General features: G+C 40.7%; 2 protein-coding genes across 6 annotated transcripts in view; both read left to right on the forward strand.

Moving 5' to 3' along the window:
• Positions 1-26203, forward strand: part of BCLAF3 (BCLAF1 and THRAP3 family member 3) — a 71964-nt gene that overhangs the window by 30942 nt on the left and 14819 nt on the right. For 3 of the 5 annotated variants that reach the window (XM_066248856.1, XM_066248854.1, XM_066248855.1), the window contains 9 exons: positions 797-874; positions 4392-4499; positions 5431-6021; positions 6397-7056; positions 10948-11120; positions 12644-12758; positions 13473-13536; positions 15034-15149; positions 16338-17991. In XM_066248856.1, coding sequence (XP_066104953.1) covers positions 831-874; positions 4392-4499; positions 5431-6021; positions 6397-7056; positions 10948-11120; positions 12644-12758; positions 13473-13536; positions 15034-15149; positions 16338-16452 — 1986 coding nt within the window. In that variant the 5' untranslated portion in view covers positions 797-830 and the 3' untranslated portion in view covers positions 16453-17991. Of the gene's footprint in view, positions 1-796; positions 875-4391; positions 4500-5430; positions 6022-6396; positions 7057-10947; positions 11121-12643; positions 12759-13472; positions 13537-15033; positions 15150-16337; positions 17992-22872; positions 22976-26203 lie in introns of those variants that run through there. The other 2 variants (XM_066248858.1, XM_066248857.1) reach the window with 1 other exon arrangement.
• SH3KBP1 (SH3 domain containing kinase binding protein 1) overlaps positions 1-26203 on the forward strand; it is a 467100-nt gene that overhangs the window by 30852 nt on the left and 410045 nt on the right. The gene's annotated exons all lie outside the window — the stretch shown is intronic.

Here is a 26203-nt window from a genome sequence, read left to right on the forward strand (position 1 = left end):
CATCAACTCGTAGTAGTTGTCTCTCATCTGTGCTTTGACCAGGCAGGCCTGGGGTTTCAAACCAGTAACTTCAGCATTCTAGTTCAATGCTTTATCCACTGTGCCACCACAGGTCAGGTGGTTTTTATATTTTTATTTTTATTATTTTCTTAGAGAGAGAGACATAGAGAAAGGGAGAGTTGAGAAGCATCAACTTGTAGTTCTGGTACTTTAGTTGTTCATTGATTGCTTTCTTATATGTACCTTGAACGGGGTTCCAGCTGAGCCAGTGACCTTGGGTTCAAGCCAGCGACCCTGGGCTTCAAGCCAGCAACCTTTGGGCTCAAGCCAGTGACCATGGGGCCATGTCTATGATTCTATGATTAAGCTGGTGACCCTGTGTTCAAGCTGGTAACCGTGTGCTCCAGCCGGTGAGCCCATGTTCAGGCTGGCAGCCTCAGGGTTTCAAACCTGGATTTTCAGCATCCCAGGTCAACACTTTATCTACTGCACCACCACCTGGTCAGGCAGTTTTTATATTTTTAAAGAGTTGTTTCAAAAAGAAGAGAATGGCCTGCAAAGCCTAAAATAGTTACTATCTTGGCCCTTTGTGGAAAATGTTTGCTCACCCCTGATTTAATTCATTTCATTCTCACAGCATGGCAATAAAGTGGGTCCTATTATTATCCTCATTTTACAGATTAGGAAACTGAGGCACAGAGGGCTTTAGTAACTTTTTCACCAGTGGCATTCACTGTTTTTAGAGCAGATTGCAGGCTTTTTCTACAAACTTGCTAATAACCCTGTTTCTTTGCAGTGTAAAAAGTGGATAGTGGCTCACATGTCAGAGGATGGCACGGTCACGCTCTAAGTCCCCCAGGTGGGGGAGATACAGGTGAGCAGTTCCTAGTTCAGTGGGGCAAGCTTGGATTTGAGATGTCCTTCAACTTTCAAATTCACCAGTATTATTAAGAGCCTATTTCAGCAAGCTCACAGGCCTGGCTATTCACAGTAGGCATTTTACAGCGATAAAGGCTGTATTTCTAAGAGTTGGCCTCTTTCTTTGATTACGGCTGGCAGCTAGAATTGAGCCATAATAAAAAATGCAGTGGCCACAACAAGGGAAAGTGAAAAACCTCTTTGAGAGTGTTCCACATTTTGTAACAATAAGTGGTTTAGAACTTTCTAGTGTGTATTTTGTTTTGTTGCCATAATCAGTATGTTTGAAGAAATTGGGTGTTTCCTATTCTGCAGGCAGAATAGTCGAGTTTTTAATAACTCAGTTGTAGTTCAGCTCTCCTCTTTCCTGGTGGTAATATCAAACATATAAAATTAGGTTGCCATAATTCAACTGGTATTGATTGTATGCCTGCTATAGGCAAGTTCTGGGGCTGCAAAGGCGAGCATAACACCTTCTGGCCTTCAGTAGGCACCCAGGCTGGCTGGGGAGAGTGACATCATAGCCAGTGATGGTATGCTGGGAAAGGTGTGCAACTGACTTTCTCAGAGACAGAGTAGTCTGGATCCACAGGGAAGGAGTAATTCTGCTTCTGTGGACGTGAAAGGGGAATACAGTGGTACCTTGACACATGAGTTTAATTCGTTTCATGGCCAAGCTCATGACTCAATTTGCTCGTGAGTCAAATCAAATTTCCCCATTTAAATTAATGGGAATGCAATGAATCCATTCTGGCCCCCAAAAACCACACAAATTTTTTGTTGTATATGCTTTTAAGTAAGAAAATGTACTTTATAAATAATACATACATACATATGTATACATAATAAGAGAGAATGTAAAGAAATAAACTGGTTTATGAAGTGTATTTACCGTCATGGTCAGGTGAAGATGCTGGCGGAGGGGGAGGAGACATTAGCATAACTGGCCCTTCCCAAGCAGGAAGGTAATTAGCAATTCACAGACAGCTGCCCAGCACCATTTTTAACAATAAAAGTGAGCAAACTCAGAACATAAAATTTTACAAACTCATTTGCCCAATAATCATCATTTTCTTCACTGACGTTTGGCTTTTTCACCACAATTTCCTCACTTTCACTTAGAGGCCATTTCAACAAAAACCTTTCCATGGAAGTTTGTTTCTTCCTCCCTTTCAGAACATTCAGCAGGCCATCTAGTGGAGGGTGGCGGAAGCTCGTGATTCAAATATCCACTCGTGACTTAAAGCAAAAAAATCCCGTGAGTGACTGCTCATCTGAAATTGCTCGTGATTTAAAAAGTGCTTTTATGTCAAGGTACCACTGTACTAAGAAAGTGTTTAAGGAAGAGATGAGATTTTAGCTGGCTATTTAAGTGTGCATAGTATTTCTAAAGGCTGAAAGAGAGAAGAAAAGCATTCCAGTTAAGAGGGATAACAGGAGCAAAGGCACAGAGCTGTGATAGTGACTATTACATTGTAGAACTCATAAAAGGGACCATAATTACATACACAAAAGGCACATCAAGATTTTTCATGTTAATATGACTTGGCTGCTGTGTGTGTTTCATTATGGTTTTATAATGACTAATCAATCATTTTTTTTTTAATTTAACTGAGGAGGGGAGAGAGTCCCGCATGTGCCCCAACCGTGATTTACCCAGCAACTCCTGTCTGAGATCAATTCTCTGTCCATCATCTATGGCCATGCTTGCAACTGAGCTATTTTTAGTGCCTGAGGTGAAGGCTCCACGGAGCCATCCTTAGAACCCAGGGCCAAAGCTCTTGAACCAATTGAACTGTGGCTATGGGAGAGGAAGAGAGAGAGAGAGAAAGAGAAGGGGAAAAGGGAGGGGTGGAGAAATAGATGGTAGCTTCTCCTCTGTGCCCTGACCAGTAATCGAACCTGGGACTTCCACACACTGGGCCTACACTCTGCCACTGAGCCAGCTGGCCAGGGCTCAATCAGTTCTTTCACAATTTTAATTTGGAGTTTCCAAGACCAAATAGTAATGGGGAGGAGCTTCAAAAAGAGGAGGAATGTAAAAAGTGAATGATTTTAACATGGAGAGCATCATAGAGGTCCTTTTGTGTCATCCTTTTGTGGTAGGCCCTGGTGAGGGGGAAGAGAAAAACCTGCCAACTTAGTCCCTGATTTCTGGATTCCTTCTCAGTTCTCTGAAAAACTGTAAAGGATCTGATATTTGATCCGACCTACAAGCTAACTCAGTAGCCTCTTCCAAGGCCGTCCTGGAGCAGAGGCAAAGGTCTTCATTACCCATAGTGCAGCAGGCACCTGAGCTCCATGTTTCCATGTTCTACCCCCCCCTTCCCGCCCAAGGTGGCGCTACATAATGAAGCAACAAGGTGATGACATAGCTGAGGAACCCAAGTCCCATGAGGGGCTTTTGCCTTGGAGTAGACATTATCTTATTATCCTGGAGAGCAAACAGACGGCCCTGTACCCCTGAGGGAAGCCCTAGCTCCATCTTGCCAGACTGTTTGCCTTGTAACAGAAGCTGTCTGCTCCTCTGCTCCCGAGGTGTGCGGAACGGCAGCAGCCGTGGAGAATTGTCTCCCAGTAGACTCCTTGGGTCTCTTCTTTTCTCTTTGGGAGAACTGAAAATGATAGCCACCATCCCAGCAATCTCCTTCAGAACAAAGTGGCTCTGTGCATTAAAACCTTGAAGTGAAATATAATATCAGTGTATTCAACGTGAAGTATGGATTAAAGTCCCATCGAATGTTTTGTCCAGTCTTGAAGGTCTCAGCCTCTGGCTGCTGACTTTTCTCCCTAGCAGTGGAGGAAATGAGATCTCCCAGGAAGTCCTCAGAAGCTCCAGTTGCTTCTTTCTACGTTGGTCAGGGGTAGCTGCAGCTGGGTGACAGAGCTCTGTTAAGGCTAACACACCTGCCAGTACATCTGGCTTGGTGACTTCAGAGGTAGATATCGCTGAGCTCAGTACATAAATCCCAGTATGTACGCGAGGAAGCTCAGTCTGCCTCCTTTCTCATAGGGCACGGACAGACAGGTCTCCAAATGGAAAGAGTTTTACTCATGGTTGTTCCTGTTCTGAGGCAGCCTCTGAAGAGGGAGTTATAACAGGAGCTAAAAGATAACAGGAGCTAAAAGCAGCCTCACTGATTAGAAGATACTAAACCCTCAGGGAGGAGATGGGGAGTTCGGACAGGTCAGATGGGGGGAGACATTGCCAGGTGCAAAATTGAACTTCATTGTGTTCCATATAGTGGCAGTCTTCTCTCTAGGCAACTCAGACTGCTTTCTCTAGATACAGAGATCTTCCTCCTCAGCGGGAATGAAAGGCTTGGTGTTCGCAATGCTGAGGTGCTAGAGAAGGTAGCGACAGAAGGGTGTGCTGTCCCTGGAGAGCATTATAGCAGCATAGAAGCACCATTCGCCAAAGTGCCACACTCTGTTTTAACAATGCATCTTTCATTTTACACGTAATGGAATAGGTCTGAGAGAGAAAAGGACTCTTTCTATGATAGTGGTACTTATGGAGGAAGCAAGAATGAGATTCAAGCCTTCAGAACCTCTTCTTCCCCCACCTCCACACCATTGAGGTATGTATTTTCTGCTCCTTGATGTAGCCTTCCTAGAGAGACAATTGGAGAAATGGGTCAGTTTTGGGTCTGAGTTTATGTGGCATAAAACTGTTAGAATCTAATTTTTTTTTAATTCAGTGAGAGGCGGGGAGGTAGAGAGACAGACTCCTACATGTGCCCTGATGGAGATCCACCTGGCAAGCCTTCTACCGGGAAGTACTCTGCCCATCTGGGGCCAGTGCTCCATTGCTCAGCAACCGAGCTATTTTAGTGCCTGAGGCAAGGCCATAAAGCCATCCTCAGTGCCCGGGACTAATTTACTCGAAATATTTGAGCCATGGCTGCAGGAGAGGGGGGAGGGAGAAAGAGAGAAAGAGAAGGGGTAAGGGAAGGTGTGAAGAAACAGGTGGTCCCTTCGTCCTGTGTGCCCTGACCTAGAATTGAACCCAGGACTTATATACACCAGGCCAACGCTCTACCTCTGAGCCAACCAGCCAGGGCCTTTTAGAATCTAATTTAATTTCAGAGGTTATGTTCAGTTTACCAGAGATTCTACATATTTATTTGTATGAATCTAGCCTGCCTTCTGCCTTTTTCTTACCTGACCATTGAGCCTGATGTAAGCTCTTGCTGACCAGTCCTGCTGTCAGCAGTCTTCCAAAATGGATCCTGCTGTGTACTTAAGCTGGTCCTTCTCCAACAGGATGGCTGTGCTCAGCCCATTTTAATGATACATCAGTTCAGGTGGCAAGAGTGTACTTATTGAATTGGAACAAGCATAATCCAACCCCCACATGGACAATTTAGAATGCAGAGATAGCAAATTGATTAATTTGAGTGGGAGAAACAGTAGAAAACAAATCTTTTATTTCGGTAAGTCATGTTAAGTAAGGTAAACTTAGTTTATTGCCTTCAAATGAACTAAACTTTTCTGTGTTTGCTTACATAGGTCTTTATCATCAGTACCTAGAAAGTCTGAATACTACTACAAGGGAAGATACTCTCATAGGTATCATGACCATGACTATAGGAAGGATTCGAAAAGACTCACCAGTTGGAGAATGAGCACTACAGAACATGGACAGAATAAACCAAGAATCTCTTCTTATGAAAATACATATTACCAATTTTGTGAGCGTAGATCACCTTCTCCATACACAAGAGGAAGCTATTTAGATAATTTCTATCCTTATAACCCTTATCAAGTATATTCACAAGTATACTCACCAGGAAGAAAGGACGATAACACAAGATTTCAGTATAATCCCCAATACTCAGAGGATGTATACTACTCAGGGTATTGGTGGAATTATTATTCTCAGCAAGAGCAAGGCAGGAACAATCCTGATGACTACTACAGAGTTCGAAATACTAGAAAAGTAGGGGAACCACATCACAGGTCAAGAACAGATGCGTTTAGATTCGAAGGAGAGTGCCGTGAAGATGAGTTTGGGTATCAGAGGATACGAGATGATAAATATTCCCAGTCACTTCAAAGAAGCTCTGAGGCTTTTCATGACGGGAGCTCTTTTCAAAAGAGGTATAGCAAAACATTAAACCTGGGTAGTTTGGTATAAAACCACAAATGAAAAAGTGTGTTTACTTTATAGTTGAAGATAACCACCCTGAAAAGCTTTTGTCTGAAGAGAGAAAAAGCACTGTAATGTAGTTATGTCTACTGCTAGTAGTGAAGTCTTTTCTAAAGACTAAATCATTTTGGTGGCTAGAATATGTAAAAATAAGGTGGTATTTTCTCTCTACCTACCTTGAGCCTCTATGAATTGGCTTGAAGGATTATAGGTTAACTTTGCCACTGCATTCTGCATTTTAAAGCCATGCTACCCAACATTGCACACATGTAAGTTCTCATTTTCTTTTCTGTATTGCAAGTTGAAACTGCTTTATGTCACCACAGGTATCCTGAGGATCGTGAGTACAGAAAATACGAACACACGTCAAGAAGACCTCCAAGCATGGAGAGGTATGAAGTCAGAGAGCACTCCGGAAGCCCACCGTGGACGTCCTGGCCATCTCTTCCGCCCTTCGAAGAGAAGAAAGATCAGTGGCACCACACTTACCAGACTTACCAAGCTTATCAACACGCTTACAGGAAACCCCCCAAGACGGATTCAGCAACCAGGGTGTACAGTGACTTTCACCGCAAACGTCGTAAGATCTCAGATGGCTACCAGGACTTTTTTTATGGAAGAACCCAGAAACGCTCTAAGGATGAAGAGAGAGAATGCATTTCTCTAAATAGCTCTTTAAGTAGAGAGTCCAGTAAGCTAGCTGATGATGGAGGAAGGAAAGAGATTGAGGATGAGCAAGTCAAAGATCATCTTAAACCATCTAAGAAAGACTATTTTGCCTTTACTCGTTCAAATAAAAGTGATGTTGGCCTGAGAAATAGCAAACAGAGGCAGAAAGCAGATAATGAAAAGAGCAGAACAGAGAGAACACCTTCCAGTAACCGACTTGGTGAAAGTAAACCTTCCAATGTGAAAACTCCATCTGCTAGCCTTAGGAAGAAGTCAGTCGTATTTAAAATAGATGAAAAGAAAACAGATACATCCAGGTATTATCTCTTTTTTTTAATTAATAGTATTTTATAACTTTCTGCCACCTTTATTCGAGGATTTGAAAAGGAAATTAATAGTGTGTTTAGAGTCCATCAAGGGAGAGGGATTGCCTAAATTTTTTTTCCAAAAAAGCCATGTAATGCGCTGGCTCTCGTGATTAGGAATATGGGGTGATCTCGTGTCTGCTTGTTTCCACGTCGTATCTCGGTGCTTTTTGGGAGCAGAGCATTCGGAGTTATTCCTCTTTCTGAATTTGCGTGTCGTCATTGCCAGGTTTTCTGTATCCAGGGATAAGTTAGGTAGAGTTCACAGAGACAGCTTGCTCAGTTTCTCAGAGCCTGTTTTCCCTGTTGCCTGAAATTGAGAGAATTTTTAACCTGAAAGGCCCTGATTTTATAGACTAGGAGAGTGAGGCCTTGAATCATGAAGTGACTTATTTAAGTCAGAGTATCTGGGTCTCAAATGCACGTGACCCCTTGTGAATCAGGGAGGCTGGTGACTTAATTGGGGTTCTTGCTGCCATCTCAAAATGACTGGCAGTCAACCTACCAGATTCTCCTAGGTATAGGAAATTAGGCTAGAGCCTAGAAAGTGTGCTCACTTCAGTAGCACATATACTAAAAAATTAGAGGCCTATTTATAAGACATTTGGTAAGAAAATCCAAGGTTAGTATGTGACAGGGAGTTAGGTAAACCCAAAGTCATTTTTTTTTGGGACAAAATATAATTTGTTTCTTTCCTTAAACTTAGGTATGGCAGACACCCTCCCCCTTTTTTTTCATATTTATGAAAATATTTGAAATATACATATGTATATTTATATGTGCACAGAAAACATTTACAAATACAGTTGTGGTACAGAAAGTTAAGACAAATAAAGGTGGGAAAGCAATTCATAATCCTACTACCCTAGGACAATTTTATTAATAATTTAGTATAGCTCCTTTGTTATTTTTCTATGTATATTTTATATGATTGCCATAATACTGTATTTATAATTCTATTTCATACTGTATTTTGAATCCTATTTCATTTACTATGTCTTAAATCATTTTGTGCTATTATATTGCCTACTGATTCTTAATTTTAAGAGCCCAAGGGCCACTATAAGCATCAAGTTAGGGATGGTAAGCTTTTTTTATTTCTAACATCGTATCAGGAAAGTCCTTTCTATTTAGACACCTGAAGAATGAATAACTTAATGCATATATGCATCTTTTCAGTGTGATAAAGCCTCGTGCTCAACAAAATCTTTCTGGTATAATTATTTATTGATTAATGAGTTGGGGAAGACTTTGTGGGGTAGGATTGAATTATGGATGGACTGATGAAGTACCCATAAAACAGAGGTAGTTAATGCTGACCTCAGTCGAGTCATATTCTCAACTGTTATCATAAATTAGATTTTCTTCTGCTTGAAAATATTAAAATGATCCCAGAGTAGAGAGAGGTTTATTGTTTAACATCTGAAGAGTTTATTCACTGTCTTTGAAAGTCTAACATGGTTCAGTTTGTCCATTTGTTTACTTAGCTTTGTTTACATATGTAGTTAAAAACATATGGCTGTCACCTACTGATTTTTCTAGATTCCAGCTTGTATCTAGAACAGCAGTAGATAGATACTTGCTTGAATGCTCACTGCGTAGTTAATACTTCTGTTAATAAAGACCATATTCTAGTGACCCACTTTGTCACAAACTGCATTGTGAGAGGTAGAAGTTACATATGACTCATAATTGTATGTTTTAGAATGTAAGTTAGGGAGTCACTATGTGAACATTTGTACTAAGGTTATTATGAACCCAAACACTAGGTTGTATATATCCAGAAGTCTTGAGGTAGATGAAGGGATTATTAGTTTAATGTTGGCCCGAGTAGGTGAGAGCCTGGACCTTGGTCAAGGCAGGAAGGAAGTGAGGAGGAGCAGCGGGTACCGGTCTGAGGGGAAGAGTGAACTGGTGCAGACAGCCCGAGGCTCCTCTGACTTCCCCGGGTGCTGGTACTAGGCATCTAAGATGGGAAGGTTGGCTAGCAAAGTTGATGTTGGAACCGAGTATATTAGCCACAGGTGCATTTAATCCTTTTACTTCCCACTGAAGAGATACAAAGAGGGCCTTCCTACCCCCATCAGACCTTTCCCCACCCTGAAAGGGGATGAGGGGAGTGATGGGCCCCAGGAGACATTGCTGCCTCCACATAGTTCTTTTTTGTTTGTTTTCTAATTTTAGTGAGAGGAGGGAAGGCAGACAGATAGACTCCTGCAGGCGCCCCAACCAGGCTCCACCCGGCAAGCTCCCTAGGAGGTGATGCTCTGCCCATCTGGGGCTATGCTTCATTGCTCAGCAACCAGAGCCATTTTTCTTTTTAGAGCCTGGGGTGGAGGCTGTGGAGCCATCCTCAGCATCCACCTGAGGCCAACTCACATGAACCCATCGATCCATGGCTGCGGGAGGGGGAGAGAGAGGGGGAGAGATAGGAAAAGGGTGGAGAAGCAGATGGGCTCTTCTCCTGTGTGCCCTGACTGGGAATTGAACCTGGGTCATCCGCATGCTGGGCTGATGCTCTACCACTGAGCAAACCAGCCAGGGCCTAAGAGTAGTTTTAAGCAAAAGCAGCATTCTTGGGATGTTATAGTTTCCCATTATAATATTCAGAGGGGTTATGTTCATGTGAATGCTTGACCTGTGGGACATAAAGCAAAACAATCAGGGCATCCATTGTCTCTGTTTTGACACCTTCGCCACAGGGCTATTATAAAGATTAAATGAGATAATGTTTGTATGCTCTAACTAGGCCCCATATGTGTTTGGCATATGGTAAACCCCTCAATAACTGTTAGCTATATGTCATAATAATGGCTTTATAAATGTACCTAAAGGTCAGGAGAACTCAATGAAAATTATAGCCTGACCAGGCGATGGCAGAGTGGATAGAGAATCGAACTGGGATGCAGAGGACCCGGGTTCGAAACCCCGAGGTTGCCGGCTTGAGTGTGGGCTCATATGGTTTGGCAAGGCTCAGGCCTAAGTTTGCTGGCTTGAGCAAGGGGTCACTCGGTCTGCTGTAGCCCCCCTCAAGGCACATATGAGAAAGCAATCAATGAACAACTAAGGTGCAGCAATGAAGAATTGATGCTTCTCATCTCTCTCCTTCCTATCTGTCTGTCCCTATCTGTCTCTCTCTCTGTCTCTCTCTGTCACAAAAAGTTATAAAGATTCAGAAAGCATTAAAGTGGTAAAATAGCTGGGTTTATATAATAAATGGTAGCATTTCTTTAAGTATACATTTTAGGGTAAACGCTATAATTAGTTCAAATCGTAACTTTGCTAATAATTGAGACTATTTTCTGAGAGTATCGTGAGACTTTCTAAGTTTAAATTAACCTCAACAGAATTTGATTTTGAAATACTATTCTAAGCTTCTCATTACTGATATAGATGTTCAGAGATTTCTATGAAGTCAGAGAATTTATTATGTTTGATATCAGCTTTAAAGTTTGGTAGTATTTTAAGATACTATAAGCTTGCTGGAGTTGTAATTTTGTGGACATTTGGGAGTAGAAAACAACCTAATTGATTATTTTTGCATATGGAGTGTATTTAATGCCTTGTATTTTAGAAATAAAAATTGTTTAACTTAGGATTTTGAGGATCTTTAAGTGGCAAATATTTAATGATCTCTGATTTGAAAAGAACTCAAAACCATGCCTCTATAGCTATTTTCTCCTACTCATTATCATACATGTTTGATGGCATGCAATTTAATACCTTCATTGTAAGGAAATATAAGCATCTTTTTAGTTTTATAGCTATCTTGATTAATTTCTGATAAGTTTTTTACTCAGTAAGTAGTTTCAAATTTAGTGAAACATTTCCAAATTATTCTAGCACTGTTTCTAGTGGGACAGAGAGACAGATGCCCCATGATTTGATTCCTGCTGGCAGTGAAAGTGAGGACTTCCAACGACTGTCTGCACATCTTGACTCAACAAAGAATACTGAAAACAAACCTCCAGAAGAATTTGCTAAGGAAATCGTAACTGTAATTCATCAAATTAAAGGTTAGTATATTTTACACATGCATTAGGGTTAACATAAAAATAATGTACTATCTTCTCACAAGATACAGAAAAATATCTGTGATATTGCAATAGTAATTACTGTCATTATAAGCTAGATCATTAATTAGAAAATCTGTTGAAGAGAGCAGCAGACATTAATTCGAGCCTACTTGGTTTTTTAAATTATTATTTTCAAGAGTACTAGACTCCCAGGGGAGCCATGACACCTAGGCCTAGTTGTTTATATGAGGTTCCAATAACCTGGTGTTTCAGCTCATAGTAGATTAGAAATCAAAAGCTATGAAGAGAGAGGTTGGCTGCTGCAAAGGACAAGCGTACTGCAAGAAACAGTAACTGAGAACAGAACAGGAAGGAGGAAGCAACAGAAACCAGATATGAAACTCCAGGAATCTGGAGGTCTAGGGCATTTGGTGATATTTTTAATGCCCCTGAGGGAATTTGGGGACTTTAGGCCAGAGTCACACTAAGTGATCAATAAAAGATTGTGGTTTGATATGGACCTACTCTATGACATTAGGGAGTTGCATAATAAATACTTTAAAGATTTGCAATGAATTCTTTTATTTTGTTCTGTTTTGACTGCTGGCTAATTTCCAGTAACTGGAAAGCTCAGTTATGTAAACCAGCTTTCCTCAATGATGCTGCATAAGTAAAGCAGATTGTGGGTGTTAAAAAATAGACACCGTCAAGAATTCCAAAATTTTTATTTTATATTGCTTACTGGATAATTACAATTATCTTTTTACCTTCATAAACATATTTAGAAAACAAATTATTTTCTCTGCATCCCTCAAACTAAGGCATATATTTACTTTAAAGCATGTGATTTGTCTGAAACAATTCACCTTCTTAGTTCCAGCCCTTCTTACCCAAAGGAAGTGTGATTGTTGGCTGAAAGGGAGCTGGCATTGCAGGAGAATCAAGGATTGTCTCAGAACAGTAACAGCAAGTTAGGGAAAAAGATTGCTGAAGGAGCATTCTGATGAGTCCTATATTATCTTTTTCTCTATCCTGTTAAAAGCCTGTAGCCTAACTGGTTTTAGAATGTCTTCATGAGCTTCAGTTAGTGTTAAATGGCATTAGAAGGCCTTCTGTGATGTGTGAACACAACAGTGTGTTTTCAGAATCATTTTGATGTTTTAGGAGTTACTTTTTACTCGGGGGGCCGTAGAGCTCTGGGCCATCTTGACTTCCTAGATATAGTCAAGTCTTGTTTTGGAGAAGAGAGGGCTTCACTTTGAGAAAGCTACTGTCTTTCCCCACAAGTAAGCAGGCATGTCAAATAGAAACAGAATCTTTGGGCTCATAAATCAAGTGTTTTACTGTTGTGTGCGCTTGAGAAAGCATGGGAGTGCTATGAATTAATCTGAAATAAGTTGAGGTCCCACTTATTATCAAGAGAAAACAGCTTGGATGTTTTTCAATAATCCCTTCTCTCTGTGCTTATATATATCTTTTAAGTGGAATCAGTTTTACACCAAGATAAAACTTTCTTTTTTCAGCAACTTATTTTTCATCACCTGCCATTACTCTACATGAGCGTTTCTCAAAAATACAACCTACACAAGCTGCAGATGTAAATGAAATTAAATCAGACTTAGAACCAGTCATTCACAGGTAATGATTCATTATTTTATGTTCATTTAAATCATGAGAATAAGCCTCAGAAGTGATGCGGCTTCGAAGGTCCTGCCTCCTGGGCTTGCTGTAGGCTCTAGGACCGGATTTCCTACCTTAAAACAGGACAGACCCAAGCAGGTACTGGGCCTGTGCACTATGATGGAATAGGTTGTATTGAGGCCATTGACTAGCATTGTTTAAATGTGTGTAGAATTTTGAAAATATTGTCCTACCTAACTTTAGTTCTCCCGTGTCTGTAGTAGTTGCCTACTGAAGTTATCACCGGAAGAATGAAAGACAGTTGTTGAGCCATTGAAATCATGGGTTGCTTCACGTGGTCAGAAATGGCTGTTCTGAGAACAGCCAGATGAAAACCTACATGTCTTCTGCTACTAGCACCTGTCTGAGCAGGTGGCATACCCTGTCATGTGAGCTGAGCTGAATCAATGTTAGAATGCAGTAGATCACCAGAGCCAAGTTTAAGGTTACACAGATGAGTGATTTGAGAACCACAAAGGCATTACTGTGATGTTGTTCAAAGGCTCTGTATGTCTTGAGAAACTGCCACACAGTTGCAAACCCACCTGGTGGCACGTTTCTTTTGCTCCTCCAAGACACACCAGCTTGACCTCAAATTCCATTCTGTAGTAATAGAGTCAAGGCGTCAGTGTCTAACAAGTATTTAATTGTAACGTGCCTTTATTATTTTAGGAGACTAGATTTGTCTTTGGCCGAGCCACAGAATAGACAAACTATGGTATGTGGTTCAGAACAGGTAAGTAAATACAATTTTTGATGAGAGATTATGTTATTGTTGGTATACTAACAAGAAAGGGAACTGCTGATTGGGAGTTAGAAAATAGGGAGTTAAAGTAGAGGGGGAAGAAGGATTGAGACCCAGGAACCTGAGATTTCCAAGGCTTTCCAAGTGATTGTAGTTATTGGCCAGGTGGCAGAGAGAAAACTGACAGAGACAAAAATATACCCTGAGCGAGACAGTCCCTGAAGACAACAGGTCTGTAAAATGGACACAAAATTATAGCATTTAATATTCATTCTAAAACCTCACACTGTAAAGCTTGCAGAAAGTAGGTTTGACACCCACTTTTTCCAAAGTTGTCATGGAGAATGTATTTTTAAATTGTATGTGGAATGAATGCAAAGGAACTTAGTTTTATTTGATACCACCTTTTGTTTATTGTAGAATGTGCGAAAGATTCTATGGAATAAAAGTTAGCAAAATAATGCAAATAATACTGATTTTTTTTATTGTCATGTGTTGGTATGGTGGTTTCTACCCATTTCTTGACTAATTAAAAAAGCTATCTTAACTAGCCAGGGGAAAGAAAACTGGCTCTTGTTTTAGAACAAGTATATTAAGTCCTAAAGAGCTGCCAATTTAGTCTTTGAGAGTAAAAAGTTTTTGTAAAGGAGAGATTTTGATACATTTCTGATAGAATATATGAATAATTTTTTCACTTGTGAATGGTTATACTTTTTATTTAACTTATGCAGAGAGGTTAGTTTATTGAATAAATGATATTTTCAGAAAATGTCTACTCATCACAGTACTGTAATCAACTTAAAGGACATTTGAGGGCTTTTAAAATGAGACATTAAAAAAACCTCAAATCCAACCAGTTAACACAAAATATGGTTTATCTTTTCCTGGAGTCCTATATCTGGCATTTTAACATGGTCACTGTCCTAGTGTAGGCAGTTTTTTTTCTTTTTACTTAAATCGTAATGACACTCCTTTTATGTAAAAATCTCTGAATTTCCCATGACCTTTTACGATTGAGGCTTTTTAAGTTTCAATTACCTTTCTTCAACAGTGTTTTCCCCCTGTTTACTTCCACATCATCTATATTATATTTTATATTAACATAATTTAAATGCTGTACGTTAGTCCTTTGACTTAATTTACCACAAAATCATTCTTCCCTTCCCTCCCCTTTTTAAAAATATTTAAGTTGCTTCCATTTTTTTTGTTTTGTTATTTTAAATAGAGCACTTGTAATATATTTGAGTAAATAGCCTTTTCTTTGGGATGGAGTCCCAGAAGTGGGATTCCTGGTTCAATGTCACAAACTTCCCTGACTCTGCGTTAGCAGTTTTATCTCCAAGTATTTTTCTTATAAGGTGACACTACAGTTAGCAGGATAAGTACAAGATAACTTATTTAGGACTTTTACTTAAGATTCTTCTTAGACATGGTCTTCGTGCAACTAACAGTAATGTGCATGGTTTGTCTTCTGTCAAAATTCCTCAGACTCTGGTCAATGTAATAGATCCCAATGACCTCCGACATGACATTGAAAGAAGGAGAAAAGAGCGATTACCGAAAGAAGATGAGCCCATTTTTCACATAGCTAGTGCTGCAGAGAGGTAATCAGTAGATGAAAAATGCCCTGTTATCAGGGAGCTTCTGGTATCGGCGTATTTTTCCATTTTTTTGGTATAACGATAATTTTTATTTTTAGTGTAGGGATTTAAACCCTTCTAATCTATATGATTTGTTTAAGTACAATCTATTACAATGTTTCAGATTTATTCAGTGATCATCATATGCTGTTTGATTTAAACAACAAAAATTGTGGGGAGTAGGTGAGTATTTTTAATCATTAATGAGAGCCAGGACCAGCAAGTTAATGGATTATTTGGCTCAAGCTGGTTCAACCTCTGACACGTTCTGCCCTTTAGATGCTGGTATTCTTTGAACATTACAAAATTTGCTGAGGTCAGTGCAATTCTCTTTCACAACTCTTCGTGTATGTCTGACCGTGCAACAGCAGCAGGTGTTGTAGAAAATGCAGAGGAGACCGAGTTTGAATCCCATCTCTGCCAGTTTACAGGCTCTTGGGCAAACTTGCTTAGTTTCTGGAGCCTTTTCCTCTCTAAAATGAGCATGACCAATTTGTGACAGAGAGGTTAGAATAGTAAATGAGCCGGCACGTGCGAAGTACTTATGCCGTGCACAGCAAATTGATGGGCAGTAGGTTCTTGTTTTTCTTTTTCAATGCTGCACTTCTTTTTAGGGGCTCTGAGTATTCTATATTGGCCCCAGTTTATCTCTAGTTCTGATAAGTTGTGGGGCTCATGGCAACAGTGGTTGCCACACGAATGTGGCATACAGTGCTTGCTTCAGCAGCACGTGCACGTGATTGTGAAATATAATTGAACGGGACAAAATTTCCAGTTCACCCCAACAGTCCTCATACTATTTGGATTGCCCAGAAAGTGGGAATGTATGGGTAGGAATTAACCAGTGCTAATTCCCTTTACATGCTCCTTAGTGTCAAACTACTGATATTTGACTAGACTTTTAAGTCAAGCTTATGGGTAACTAGGTGTTAGTCAAAACATATGGAGCTTGTTTAAAACTGGACTTGATTTTAACAGTAAATTTGGGACCAATTAAAAAATGGCAAAACTACGTGACTCATATAAAACAGTTGAAAGTTAAATAGTGAAAATTGCATTCCTTGGTGGGTGAAAGTGTCCAGTTTCCCCAGGTGGCACAGCCTGACTGTGCTATTTAGTGACACAAGCTCTCTTGTGTTTTTCTCAACCCAGCAAGTGTAAGAAACTCACTGTACCGAGAAAGAGGATTTTAAAACAGATGGAAGATAATCAACATATTGCAAAGACCATGGATTGCTTCAGAATGTGTCTTCACCCTTTGAAGTGATTAAGAGCTCAGGCTCCAGAGTTAAACCTGAGCTCAACGCTGGGCTCTGTAGAGACCTAGCTGTGTGACTGACCTTGGACAACTAACTAAATCTCTGTTTCCTCAGCTGTAAAGCAGAGATAAGAATTACACTTACTCACAGTAGTGGCTAGGGTTATGTGATGCATGTAAGGTGCAGAGCCGCTGGTCAGTGTTAATGCCGGCTTTGCGGATGGTGTAGCACGCAAAGATGTCTTCCTGCAAGATGTCTTCCGCTGGGTCTGTTGGACTATTTTATTTGTATTGGATAGCAGGTGTGGTGCAGTGGAACTATGATGATTTTTAAAAATTGAGATATTATTTGCCATAACATTTACCCTTTGAAAGTGAGCAGTCTAGTAGTTTTTAGTATAGTCTCAAGTTGTACAACTGCTACCACTGTCTAATTCCAAAACATTTTTATCACCCACAAAGGAAACCCTGTACCCATTAGTTGTCACTCTCTAGATCTCCCTGCACCCGGCCCCTAGTAACCCCTAATCTACTTTCTGTCGTATGGTTTTGACTGTTCTTGACAATTCTTAGAGTTAGAGTCACATAATATGTGGTCTTTGGTGACTGATTTTTTTCATACAGCATAATGTTTTTAACATTCCTCCATGGAGCATGAATATTTCTTTTTATGGCTGAAAAATATTTCATTGTATGGATAGGCCACATTCTGTTTATCCATTCACTAGTAGGTGGGTATTTGGATTGTTGCCACTGTTTTGCTATTGTGAATAATGGTGCTGTGAACATTTGTGTGCAAGTTTTTTTCTTTTTTGAGAGAGGCAGGGAGAGAGACCGGAACATGGAGCTGCTCCTGTATGTGCCCTGACGGGGAATTGAACCGGCAACCTCTGCATTCTGGGATGATGCCCCAACTGACTGAGCTACCCGTCCAGGGCTTAACTTCTTTTTTATCTTCAGAGAGACAGAGAGGAAGGGAGAGAGGGGGGAGGGGGAAGGGAAGCATTCATTCGTTGTTCTACTCAGTCGTGCACTCACTGGTGCTTCCCGTGTGTGCCCTGCCCGGGATGGAACCCACAACCTCGTCTCAGGATGACTCTCTTTATCTGCCTGAGCTAACCGGCCAGGGCTGTGTGCAAGTTTTTGTGTGGACATGTTTTCAGTTCTCTCCTGTATACACTTGGGATTGGAATTACCGGGCCATGTGATAACTATGTTGAACTTTGTGATGAACTGCCAGGCTGTTTTCCACAACGGCTGTACCATTTTACGTTTTCACCAGCAATGTGTATGTGCGTGCTGATGGGGGGGTCCCAGTGTCTCCATGTCTTCACCATCTTACAAAAAGCTATATAGAATCTTTAATCTCCCTTTATCCTGATTTAATTTCCTTGTTAAAATAAAAAAATTGTATCCTTTTATCTTAGAAATTCAGTTATCCAAATTGACTTCGTTAATATTTTTGCATAAACCTGTTGCATTAATCAGTGTATAGATTTCCATCGAAATTCAGAAGAAATGAAATATGATAAAACCATAAATCATAAGATGTAGCAGTTTCCCACCTGTGTGATCTTTTTTCCCTTAAAAAGTTGTGTGCAGGCTCTGTGTCTATGGTTGCTCCCCACTGCTTGAGTTCAGTTCATAGCTATTGAATGAACAAAGTCTTTCCAAGGGCGTAGACAGCACAGAGATACTGAAATGGGTAGTGCATTTAGAGCGGGATCACTGTCTATTCCCTGACACTTTAGGTAATCTTTCACAAGTAAGCCTAACACTCGGACGTTCTCTCTAGTCTCCGGACCCTGTTCTCTCTCACTTTTTTGTATGTGTGTATGACAGACAGAGAGAGGGACAGACAGAAAGGGAAAGAGATGAGAAGCATCAATTCTTCATTGCGGTACCTTATATGCTCATTGATTTGCTTTCTCCTATATCCCTTGACCGGGGGACTACAGCATACGGTAGTAGCCCGTTGCTCAAGCCAGTGACCTTGGGCTCAAGCTGGTGAGCTGTGCTGAAACCAGATGAGCCCACGCTCAAGCCGGCGACCTCAGGGTTTCCAACCTGGGTCCTCTGCATCCCAGTCTGACACACTATCCACTGCACCACCACCTGGTCAGGCATTTTCTCCCTCTTCCAGTCAATCTCTTACCCTAATGTCTCCGTGTCTTCCTCTGCCACTCTGTTTCTCCCTCTTGTGGTCAGCATTATGAAGTTCCCTACAGTACCATTGAGGTGTTGTGCTATATAGGCATGGCATGTGTGTGAAAAAGCAGTTTCAAAATAGTACCAGTACACTTTAAGAAGACATCAAACTGCCAAGATTTTATTTTTTTAGCGAGGCAGGTTACAGAAAACATCAATTTTTATTTTTGCTATATAACAATCTATAATCGATACTGATCTAGAATTAACTTTATAAAAATATTTTATTCACATATTGAACAAATATTTAGATATTTAATTTCTATGTTTTAGTCACTGTTCTAAGCACTGAGCATACAGTGAAAAATTATACACAAAGCTCTTGCCCTCATGGAGCTTATAATTTGATGGCAGGGGAAAGAAAAATATGTGTTGGTCAGGGATAGGTGAAAAGCAAGGCAGAGAGGAAATTTAATATCATATAAGTGTGGTGTGACTTTTATTTGTGATAGTTATGAAATGCACTTATATATATATATTTTTTAATTGAGCAAGGATATAAATGATGAGAGTTAGCCATAGGGTATTTTGAGGGGATGGTATTTTAGGAGAGGGAATAGCAAAGACAAAGACTTAGAGGCAGGATCATGCTTGCTCTTGTTTAAGGAGATCGTAATAGTGAAGAGGGAGAGAGAGTTAGATGAGGCCAAATCACAAAGGGCCTTGAAGAACATGAAGAGTATAATTTACTCTGAGCGAGATTAGAAAACAGTATGGGTTCTAACCCAATCATATTGAATTTAAAAAGGATCATTCTACTTGCTGGGTGGAAAATGTAAGAGCTAGAGGAAAAATTTTTTCTCATGTAAAAAAATAATTAGAGGCAGGGAGTCAGAGCATGGTAGAGTGCACCCTTCAGGCAACCTGGCTCTGTAGGTTTTGCTGCTCAGATATCCTCTGCTTATGGCATTGCCTCATGGTCCAAGGTGAGCATTTGTGCCCTAGCCATTCTGTATCATGTCCATGTTCTAGCCTTTTCTTTAAAGACTTCCTGCAATTTATATATGACGCTTCAGCAACATTGGTCAAAATTTAGGGAGGCTGGGAAATACATTTTTTAATTTGAACACTCATTTGCCTGGTCAAAAATCAAAATACCAAAGAGTTTTAAAATTTGTTACTGTAAAATGCACATATCATAAACTTTACCATTTTATTATTTTAAGTGTACAATTGGAATTAAGTACATTCACAATATTGTGCGGCCATCACCACTGTCCACTTCCGGAAGTGGTTCATCTTCTTAAACAGAAACTCTGTACCCACTAAACTAGAACTCCCGTCTCCTCTGCCCCCAGCCCTGATCACCTCTGTCCTTTCCATCTCTATGAACTTGCCTACTGTAGTGCTGTATATATAATATATAGATGGATTCTTACAGTAATTGTCCTTTTGTTTCTGCTTATTTCACTTAGTACAGTGTTTTTATCCACGTTGTATCATATGTCAGAATTCTATTCTTTTTAAACTTTATTCCTTTTTTAAAATTTATTGATTTTAGAGGAAAGGAGAGAGAGAGGAACATCAATTTGTTGTTCTACTTATTTATGAACTCATTCGTTGATTCTTGTGTGTGTCCTGCCTGGAGATCGAACCTACAGCCTTGGAGTATTGGGACGACACTAACCACCTGAATGACCCAGCCAGGGCTAAACTTCATTTTGTATAAGGCTGAATAGTATTCCATTGTATAGATATGTCCATTTAGTTTATCCAGTTTTCTGCTGATGAACATTTGGGTTTCCAGCTTTGGGTTATTGTGTATAATGCTGTTGTGAACATTGGCGCTGTCATCTTTTTTATTACAGCCATCCTAGTGGGCATAAAGTAGAATTTCATTGACGATTTGATTTGCATTTCTCTATTGACTAATGATGTTGAGCATATTTTTATCTGCTTTTTGTGTGTCTTCTTTGGAAAGTATTCAAATCATTTGTCCATTTTTAAATTGAATTATTGTCCTTTTGTTATTGAGATGTAAGAGTTCGTTATAATTTTAGACACTACTCTCATCCGACATACGCTTTGTAATGAGGATCTTGAATAATCCATTGTTTTGCTTATAGAAGTAGTAGTCCATGCTAATAGTAAATGTCTTAAAAATATAGCAAAGTTTAAAATATATATATAAAAGTCATTCTTAATGTAATCAGAGATGACCACTGTTAATATTGTACATTTCCTAAAATTCTTTTCTGGGCATGTATGTGTGTATTTTTAAAAATTGAAATTATCTTTGTAATATGGCTTTGTACCCTACTCTCTTGACTTCCTGTTATTATTATGCACATTTTGACAGAATATACCATATTTCCCCATGTATAAGACGCTCCCATGTATAAGATCCACCTTAAATTGGGGGCCCGAAATTTGAAAAAAAATGTATTACACAAAGTTATTGAACTCAAGTTTTATTCATAAAATTCATACAACTTCTCATCACTGTCAAAACTCCCATTCATTACTTGTCCTCATCTGTGTCTGATGACAAATTACTGTCTTCAACAATGAGCACAAAAACAAGCATGAAAAAGTGGGAAATGCAAGTAAATTCTACAACCACTGTGTAAGATGCACCCAGTTTTGAGACCCCAAATTTTTCGAAAATATGTGCGTCTTATACATGGGGAATACGGTAGGGTTTTTTCTTGTTTTGTTTTTAACATTATAAGAAACCCTGAGTGGCTATTTCATGTCAGGTTCTGGGGCCAGATCTGTGGCCACAGAACAAATTACCCACAGTGCCTCCTCTGAAGGGATCACAGTGCGCTGGATGAAGCTGACAGGTGCCCCAGCAGTTACAAATGCAAGTGATGTGGCCTGACCAGGCAGTGGCACAGTGGATAGAGCGTCGGACTGGGATGCGGAGGACCCAGGTTCGATACCCCAAGGTCATCAGCTGGAGTGCGGGCTCATCTGGTTTGAGCAAAGCTCACCAGCTTGAGCCCAAGGTCGCTGGCTCAAGCAAGGGGTCACTCTGTCTGCTGTAGCCTTCTGTCAAGGCACATACGAGAAAGCAATCAATGAACAACTGAGGTGTCGCAGCAAAGAGCTGATGCTTCTCATCTCTCTCCCTGTCTGTCTGTTCCTATTTGTCCTTCTCTCTGTCTCTTGTCAAAAAAAAAAAGAAGGAAAAATGCAAGTGATGCGTGTGAAGACCTCGAATGCTACCTGTGCACCACGCCCACCACATTGGGGTCTGGGCAAGCCTTCCTGGACCAGGTGCAGATGGAGCTAAATCTTGAAGTTGCTCTGAGTTAAGAGGGAAATTACAACAGAAGGAAGTGCACGTGCAAACGTGTAGAAGCAGGAGAAATTTTGTGTGTGTCCCAGGAGCATGTGTGGCTGACTGTGCCCGAAACTCCGTGTGCATGCCACATGCCGGGGAGACTGGAATGGAGCTGCCGGGCCAGGAAGCAGGGGACAAAGCAAGAAGGGCCTCGAGGCTCATGGTGAAGAGTGTGCATTTTGTCCCCACGTCATTGGGGACCTGTGTGAGGGACTGAAGCAGGGCCGAGGCAGTGAGATGTTGGCTGTGGAGCAGAAAGGGTCTGAGGGGCATTGTGGAGACGTGATATGGGCGGGGAGGGGACTTTCTGAGGGCTATGGGACCGAGGCCCGGGCTCAGAGGAGAAGCCCAAGGAAGGACCTCCCTCCCACACAGGGCTGCCTTCCCTCTGGGAAGGGCCCTTGTTGGCCTCTGGACCTAGTGGCAACACTAGAGGGGAGCTGTCCTTTGCTGCTGTAACCCAGCAGTATCAGAGGCCCCCGCTCTGTCAGCGAGGGAACTTTGGGCCCATCACACACCTTGTGTCCAGTACTTTCACCGATGAGAGTGTCAGCAAGGGGGTCCAGTGCTGCTAAAGGCTTGAGAGCAGTTATGGCCTACTCTCAAAACAGACACACTCGACTGATGGTTTCAAGGAGGTACAGCCCTCAGGACCTGTTCTTGGACCCCAGAGTGAGAGCCCTGGTCCAGGGAATACTGTTTTACCCTATTGCTGACTTTTCGACTTAGCTAAATAATGTCTGTTGGAAACTACAGGGTTTGAGCCCTGGTAGCTATCATTGAAAATTGGAGCAGTGATAGAGCATTTAAGTTATTTTTACTGTTGTGCTGCTTTACTTTGTCTCTGAAGGGGGTAAGTTTATTTCTCTGGTTTATTTGTTGGCTGAAAGTAAACAAATAAAATATTTTTATTGTCTCTCTCATTTTATTAGGAATGATCAGCTTTCCAATCTTTCAACTGAGACTGATGAATGCCAAGAACCTAAACTTGTTACAGAATCAAATGATAAAACATTTGTTCAGAAACCTCACATGGTAAGAGTGCAGTTTCAAAAATTTCACTTTTGTGCATTCTGTTCTCACATATTCCTACAGGGATCACCAGTGGTTTTCATAATGTTTGTAACTATTCAGGAAGTATGGGTTATAATTCTTTTATTTTATTATTTTGAGAGAGAGAGTCAGGAAGGGAGAATGATGAAAAGTATTGACTCGTAGTTACCCCACTTCAGTTGTTCACTGATTGATTCTTATACGTGCCTTGGCCAGGGGGTTCCAGCCAAACCAGTAACCCCTTGTTCAAGCCAGCAACCATGGGGTCATATTGATGATCCCACGCTCAAATTGCCGATTTCACACCCAACCCTGGTGAGCATGCACTCAAGCTGGAGACTTCGGATTTTCAAACCAGGACCCTCAGCATCCCATCTTGACACTCTATCCACTGCGCAACCACTGGTCAGGCAGTATGGCTTATGTAATTTTTGTGTTCAATGTTAAGATTTTTTGAGGCATATTGATATTATGACAGAAGAAATGCTCATTTATTTGATTTGCAGGATTTTATTGCATTTATTATAGTATTAGCTTTTTAAAAAAATTTTTTTTGACAGAAACAGGGACAGGCAGACAGGAAGGGAGAGAGATGAGAAGTATCAATTCTTCATTGCAGTACCTTAGTTCACTGATTGCTTTCTCATATGTGCCTTGGCCGGGGGCTAGAGCAGAGCAGGTGACCCCTTGCTCAAGCCAGCGACCTTTGGGCTCAAGCTAGCAACCATGGGGTCACATCTATGAGCCTGCACTCAAACCAGCGACCTTGGGATTTCAAACTGGGTCCTCGGCATCCCAGTCCGACACTCTATCCACTGCGCCACCACCTGGTCAGGCAGTACTAGCTTTCTTAAGAGCAACTTTATTAAGGTATAATTTATATACTATAAAATTCACCTGTTTTAGGTAAATGATTTAATGATTTTGGGGTAAACTTACTAAAATGTGTAACCATTACCATAACCCAGTTTTAGAACATTTTTGACCCCAATAAGAGCCCTCACACCTGCTAACCACCACTAATCTACATTTTTATTTTAAAGATTTGCCTTTTCATAGGACAGTTTACAAATGACAGCTGGCTTCCCTAAGAGCAGGCAAGTGGCAGCTAGAAAGATAGAAGCCAGAGTGGGTTTGTAACCTAGTCTCAGAAGGGACATTCTGTCACCTCCATACACTCTATTTGTAAGAAGCGAGTCACTAGGTCCAGCCTACACTCGACCTACACTCGAAGGGGGTAACAATAGGGGCCTGGATACTGGAAGGGGGATGGATGGGGGCCTGGTCACAAGCTGCCCGGGAGAGTCTTCCCACTGGCCTCCAGTGATACACCTTCCTTCCCATGCAAAATGCACCTCCTCCCTCCCAAGGCCCCCCAAAGTCTCATCTCATTATGTGCATCTTCATGCATTTATTCAAATGTATAGACTTAGTAGAAATTCAAGATGACTACTATGAAAAGAGCCTTATGTGACTTTTTTTAACTGAGGAGAGAGGTAAAGGTATGAAAGAGGAAGATTTGTGAGATGTATAGACTTCAATTGAAATAAAGAGAAGGTTATAAGACTGTTATTTTGAAAGAAAAGAAACCATCTTTCAGAATGGGCCCCATCTTTTCTGTTCCCATCGAAGGATTCAGGTTCTTTGTAGTTACCATCTTAATCTGCTGACTTCTGATGGTTTCCTGGTCATGACAGGAGCATATACGTAACTTAGTTATTGGAGTCAGTGAGACCTGCCTGCCTCCTGCAGTATTGAGAGTTTGTGTTCCTTTCTCAGACAGTGGAAACGCTTTAGCAGCTCCTATAACGGGTTTGTTTCTCTTTTGGATGCATGAATAAATACTACATTTTTAGTCCGTTTTCTAAAAGGTACCCATTGTGTTATGCAGGAGTATTTTTTTACACTTCTCATATTCATGAATTAAAGTATCTTCTCAAAAGTTGCACGGGTTGTATGAAGGAAAATGTGTGTGTGTCCCTGTAGGTAAGCTACACGCGACATGTTTTGTGTTCTCAATCTTGTACATTTAAAATGTGTGTTTTAAATGGCAAAACGAAGTTTCAGAAGTAAGCTTTAAAGTGTATTTTAAAGTATTGAGTGTTACTTTCCATTTAAATCTAGCTTTTGGTTTATGCTTTGAACATGATGTTCAAAGTATTAGTAAATTAAAAGCTGTTTTGTGATATTTCAAGTAATAGCTATAAACTATTATTTCTAGACATTTATAGTTAACTTTAATCAATTTAATGACCCCTTTTCTCAGAGCTTGATTTTCAAAAAAAAATTATTTTTTTTACCAGTGGAATCTTTTTACAGATACTACATGGAACAAATACATAAAACAGATGCAGATAGAGTGTGGCATTAGGTGGGGAGGTAGGCAAGGTCCTAAACTTTCCCCAGCCCTTTTTTAAAATGACAGGATGGGAAATAGTGAGACAGACTTCTGCATAACCAGGATTTACCCTGCAACCCCTGTCTGGGGCTAATACTCAAATCAACCCAGCTATTTTTAGCACCTGACTCCAACACTTGGACCAACTGAGCTACTGGCTGTGAGAGGGGAAAAGGAAGTGAAGCAGGAAAGGGGTGGGTGGGAGAGAAGCAGATGGTCGCTTCTCTTAAGTGCCTTGACCAGAAACTGAACCTAGGACGTCCATATGCCAGGCCAACACTCTGTCCACTGAGTCAACTGGCCAAGGCCCCAAACCCTCCTTATAAGTCTGTCCCTTTACCTCTAAGATGTAATTGCATAGCTATAGAGCCTTCGCCAGGATTCACAGATTGGAAAACCCTGCCCATAGACATACATCTCTCAGAGGCCTTCTGGACTGACAATCAGAGAAAGATTCTGGTCCGGCAAGCTTTGTTAAAGCATATTCTACTGTGTTTTGTTGGTACAGCTATGTCTAATGTAAGTGATAGTTTTAATCAACCAACATGTTTGATTAACCAGATGACCTAATTCTCTAAAACATATGGGATAAGAAATATAGTGCAAAGTATTATATTTTTCTCTCCTTGCCCTCAAAAGTTAAAGTGCTTATTAAGTTCATTGGACTTATATTTTGTGCTTATGATAAGTACTTTATTCATATTTTTTATTCCATGGTGTCTTCCCCCCAAATAAAGGATCTGAGTTTTGGGGTTTTGGGGGGGGCAGTGAAAAGAGCAAGCAGGCTGGGTGGCATGGTTAGCTCATTAGGA

The sequence above is a fragment of the Saccopteryx bilineata genome, chromosome X, assembly GCF_036850765.1.
Source record: "Saccopteryx bilineata isolate mSacBil1 chromosome X, mSacBil1_pri_phased_curated, whole genome shotgun sequence".
Lineage (NCBI taxonomy): Eukaryota > Metazoa > Chordata > Mammalia > Chiroptera > Emballonuridae > Saccopteryx > Saccopteryx bilineata.